The 3884-nt window shown below is 43.4% G+C and overlaps 2 protein-coding genes across 2 annotated transcripts in view; one reads left to right on the forward strand and one right to left on the reverse strand.

Annotated features, from left to right (window-relative positions):
• The window catches only part of LOC131880576 (uncharacterized), a 4464-nt gene extending 1512 nt beyond the window's left edge, over positions 1–2952 (reverse strand). The window contains exon 1 of the mRNA XM_059227244.1: positions 1929–2952. Coding sequence (XP_059083227.1) covers positions 1929–2379 — 451 coding nt within the window. The 5' untranslated portion in view covers positions 2380–2952. The remainder of the gene's footprint in view (positions 1–1928) is intronic.
• Positions 1–3293, forward strand: part of LOC131880578 (dynactin subunit 6-like) — a 5528-nt gene extending 2235 nt beyond the window's left edge. The window contains exon 2 of the mRNA XM_059227246.1: positions 2949–3293. Coding sequence (XP_059083229.1) covers positions 2949–3230 — 282 coding nt within the window. The 3' untranslated portion in view covers positions 3231–3293. The remainder of the gene's footprint in view (positions 1–2948) is intronic.
• The last annotated feature ends 591 nt before the right edge of the window (positions 3294–3884 follow it).

Genomic DNA, 3884 nt, shown 5'->3' on the forward strand with positions numbered 1-3884 from the left:
TCCCCATTTGGTTTAGGGACGAAATGTCCAGGGCTAACCCAATCAGTAACGCCTGGTTCGTAAGCGAGGATGCCCTGAGAGATTAACTTGTCCGTATAGGCCTTCGCCTTGGCGTCAAAATGTATCGGAACAGGATGTGATCGTGTAATTCTAAGCGGTGGAGTAGGGGGAACAGATTTCATCTCGATATCCATCGGAGCACCTGTCATAGGTTTGTCAGGCAGCTCATCACTGACGATGTCTGGAAAGTTCTTGAAAACTCTTTCCTTAATGCGCTCACAAGCGAGATAAGTAGATGAATCACTAGAAGGGTCACAGGAAGACGTGGCCCGACATATCTGGTTAGGAAAACCAGAAGGGATAACTTTGAGGTCAACAAGATCATACCAAGAGATAAGAATCTCGTCATGGAGATCCTTAGTAACTAAAGGATTGAGAAAAATAGTGTCATTCTTCCCTACCTTTCACGTGGACGGAAAGATTTGCATGGCCTTCGGTATTCATATAAGTTTTATTGGCACATTTGATCTTTTGGTTTTTCTCTGTCGGGTCAATTATGACACCCATTCTCTGAGCCAAGTCATAGGCCATAAGGGTGCGAGTAGTGCCTGAATCGGGAAGACCAGGGTTTTGAAACTCTCGTGCATTTGGATCCCCCAAACATGTCACTTTCACTGTTAAAGGAGGAGTGGGACAATTACATCCCGATAATAGTCCTTGACAAACCTCGCCTACTTCACTACCACCTGAATCGTCAGAAGAATCAGAAGGAGCGGTGGTTTGGCGTGCTGATGCATTCCTCTGAAGATGGGCAGTCATTCCGACTGTGCTTTGGCGAGGCGCAGATGAAGCACTTTCCTTTCAAGGAAGCCGGAGTTGTTGACGTTTGAATGGAGGGGCCCGGGTTGTCTTCGCCTGGACAGGTGTATAAGTGTCAAATTTCTTCCTGTTGTCTCGGTTGGCTGAGAACCGAATCAACTTTTGCTGGACATCTTCAAAAGAGGGATTTTTCATGTTCAGAATCTTCCCAACGAGACTCGGTTCATTACACCCGGTGATCACTCTGAAGATTTGGATGTCATCAGAGGATAGTGAGGAAAGATCCGCCTCCGTAGAAAGGGAGAGCAGACATGACAGGAATGTGTCGAGGCTTTGTCCCTCAGCACGTCGAAGGGAAAAGCAGGAGTGCCGTCGCGTTACCAGAGGTATTTGATGAGGAAAAGCTCGGAAATGAGCTCGATGAGGCCGCCATCATCGAAGACGGGTACGGANAGATATTATATCAAAGCCAAAATATGACAGAATTGTAACTCGTTTACTTAGTACTAACGTGGGTCTCGTATGCGAGAGCGGATGGTTTGGCCGCAAATAGAGCCATCTAAATCTGCGCATGAAAATATATTCCTAGTAAAAAATGAACTTCAGATTTCCTCGTAATGTCTAAAAATACAAATGGTATATTTATCGATATAGCTTATTTTGATTTTTCAGGAAAGGTTTGTTCAAGAACCAACAAAAGCAAATAAGCAAACAGTTTTCCTTTTGTACGGACAGATATTCGTGAGCCTATGTTCCTCAGGTTCTAGATAAGCTAAAGCTTGTTTTCCCCCAGAAACTGGACGGGAAATTAAGACATTTGAATTTGTAACAATATACCTATCACGATACATATAACGATATTTAACCAAATATCCATAATTTTAACCATATATAAATACCAAAAAAAAAATAACCAAACATTTTCGAAGTTTCCAGAAGCTTGGCTCACTTTGACTTCCCTATATTGATCATGGTCAAAGTAATTTGATCCTTTTTGTTGGTTTATGAGTCATTAGTTACTCTTTCCAATGCTTTTGCGTTCTTAGCTCGTCGTTTCAACGTTTACCCTGACCTAAAATCCCAAATGCAAGCCAAATAAGCCGACCTACCTTCTAAAATATGAATGCCTTTCAAGGCCAGGAACTTCTGACAGAACTCAGTGGTGAGCTCCCCAGCCTTGATGTAATTAATTGCGAACCAGATGGTGAGCACCATGGTGGGAAGGTAAAGGGCGATTGAGGCCACACCATCCGTGGTGGACATTCCGCAATCTCGTAGAAAATCCACCATCCTCCACAAAGGACGGCCTTTGAGATGCGCGATCAGGCCAATGCTCATCAAGTTGAATCCCAATAGACAGGCACAGGACATGAGGTAAATGTAGGCGAACTTTTCAAACCGGAACTCGCTCAAGGTGTCGTCTTTGAACTTGATTGGGAAGCCTCCGGCGAGTCTTGATATCCGGAGGAACTTCTTCAATGGCAGCAATGGTGACACTTTGTGCTTCTCCAGCGAGATCTGTTCCTCAGCCATGTCTGGTTGAGCCTCGACCTCCTCCATCGTAAGACTGACGAAGACTGTAGTGGAAGATAATAGGCCTTGTAATTAGTGTGCATTTACATAATTTATCCTCGGAACCACTTAGTTTGGTAAGGGTGGAATCCATGTAACACCACCTAATCCTTTGCTGTCCCACTGAGAGAACGTTTATTCATCGTCGAGTATTAACATACCAGCTTCTTCTTGGTACTGTACTTCGATGATCCTCATGGAAAGCGGAATTCAATTGGTTCGCCATTGGTCCTCATCCGCCTTTTGGTATGGACACGCACCCATTTTCATCCATCGATTTTATGAATTGGACACGATACAAATAATGCCTACTCACTCCAGACCCGTTTTTTACTCGCAAACTTCATGATAGAGACTCTGTAGGTTTTAATCATGTTTTTATGATCATAACTCACATAGGAACTGACATTAACTGCACCATAACGTAAACGTACTAGGAAGTTCATCCTAGAAGATCCAACGTGGTTCCCAAAGCTAATATCTCCACTTGTTCACACTTGCCCAGCCAATGATTTATAAAAGCCCCCAACCATTGCTCAAGATTCATCATGTTTCAGGTGGACTGTCACAGCACTGCTCTCAAGATTGGTGATAACAATGTCTTGGAGTCAAAATGTTTCGTGGGACGATCCACGGAACTGACCAACGGATGCATCGTGGGAGCTGGCTGTCAGATCGACACCGAGGAGGTCCTGCCTGAAAACACCGTAATATACGGCTCACAGAATCATCGGCGACGCCAGGGCGACCGACCCGCTCCTCAAACTCTTCAAATCGATTTCCTTACCAAAGTATTGCCCAACTATCATCATCTAAAGAAGCCGACCAAGAAGATGTAAAACAGTTCCATTTCTTGTTCATGGGCTCTTGGAAAGAAATATTTATGCACTGATTGAAGTTTCTTCCGAAAGTCTCATTTATTGCAGTCCTTTAGTTTGTAGCAATTGAGGAGAGAGAATAACCGCGGACCTCTCTCGCTCGGACTCGCCCATTTTCGAGGGATTTGAAGGCTTTGAATTCAAGAGACATTAAGAGTCCAAATTAGTATGAGCCAAGAAATTCAACAAGCTCCGTTTTCTGAGGGCTGAGGTCGCCAAATTGGCTGCAGGGCATTGTCAAGATCATGTTTAACTTTTTTTTGGCGCGGAAGCATACACCAAAGTGATGTTTCACCCTGTCTTCTGCCCAAATGCACCCCCAGACGTTTTGTTTTTAGCTTAGCCAATGCATACAATGAAGATAAGAAGGTTTGTTGGAGATTAAATAATTCGTGTCGTGTTTCTATACTAATGGATTATTGGCTGGTATGTTGATTGATTAAAAGACATCAGCATTTTGCGCACATCCAAACTCTCAAGGCAATTTCTGTTCGACGTGAAAACATGTTTCGTCGGAGTCTTATGTTTTTTTTTTTTTGGTTTGATTTGGTTTTTTATGGGCTTTTCTAACCGCTACAGGGAATGTAATCCCCAGTACTATTAAAATGAAAGGTT

The sequence above is a fragment of the Tigriopus californicus genome, chromosome 5, assembly GCF_007210705.1.
Source record: "Tigriopus californicus strain San Diego chromosome 5, Tcal_SD_v2.1, whole genome shotgun sequence".
NCBI lineage: Eukaryota > Metazoa > Arthropoda > Copepoda > Harpacticoida > Harpacticidae > Tigriopus > Tigriopus californicus.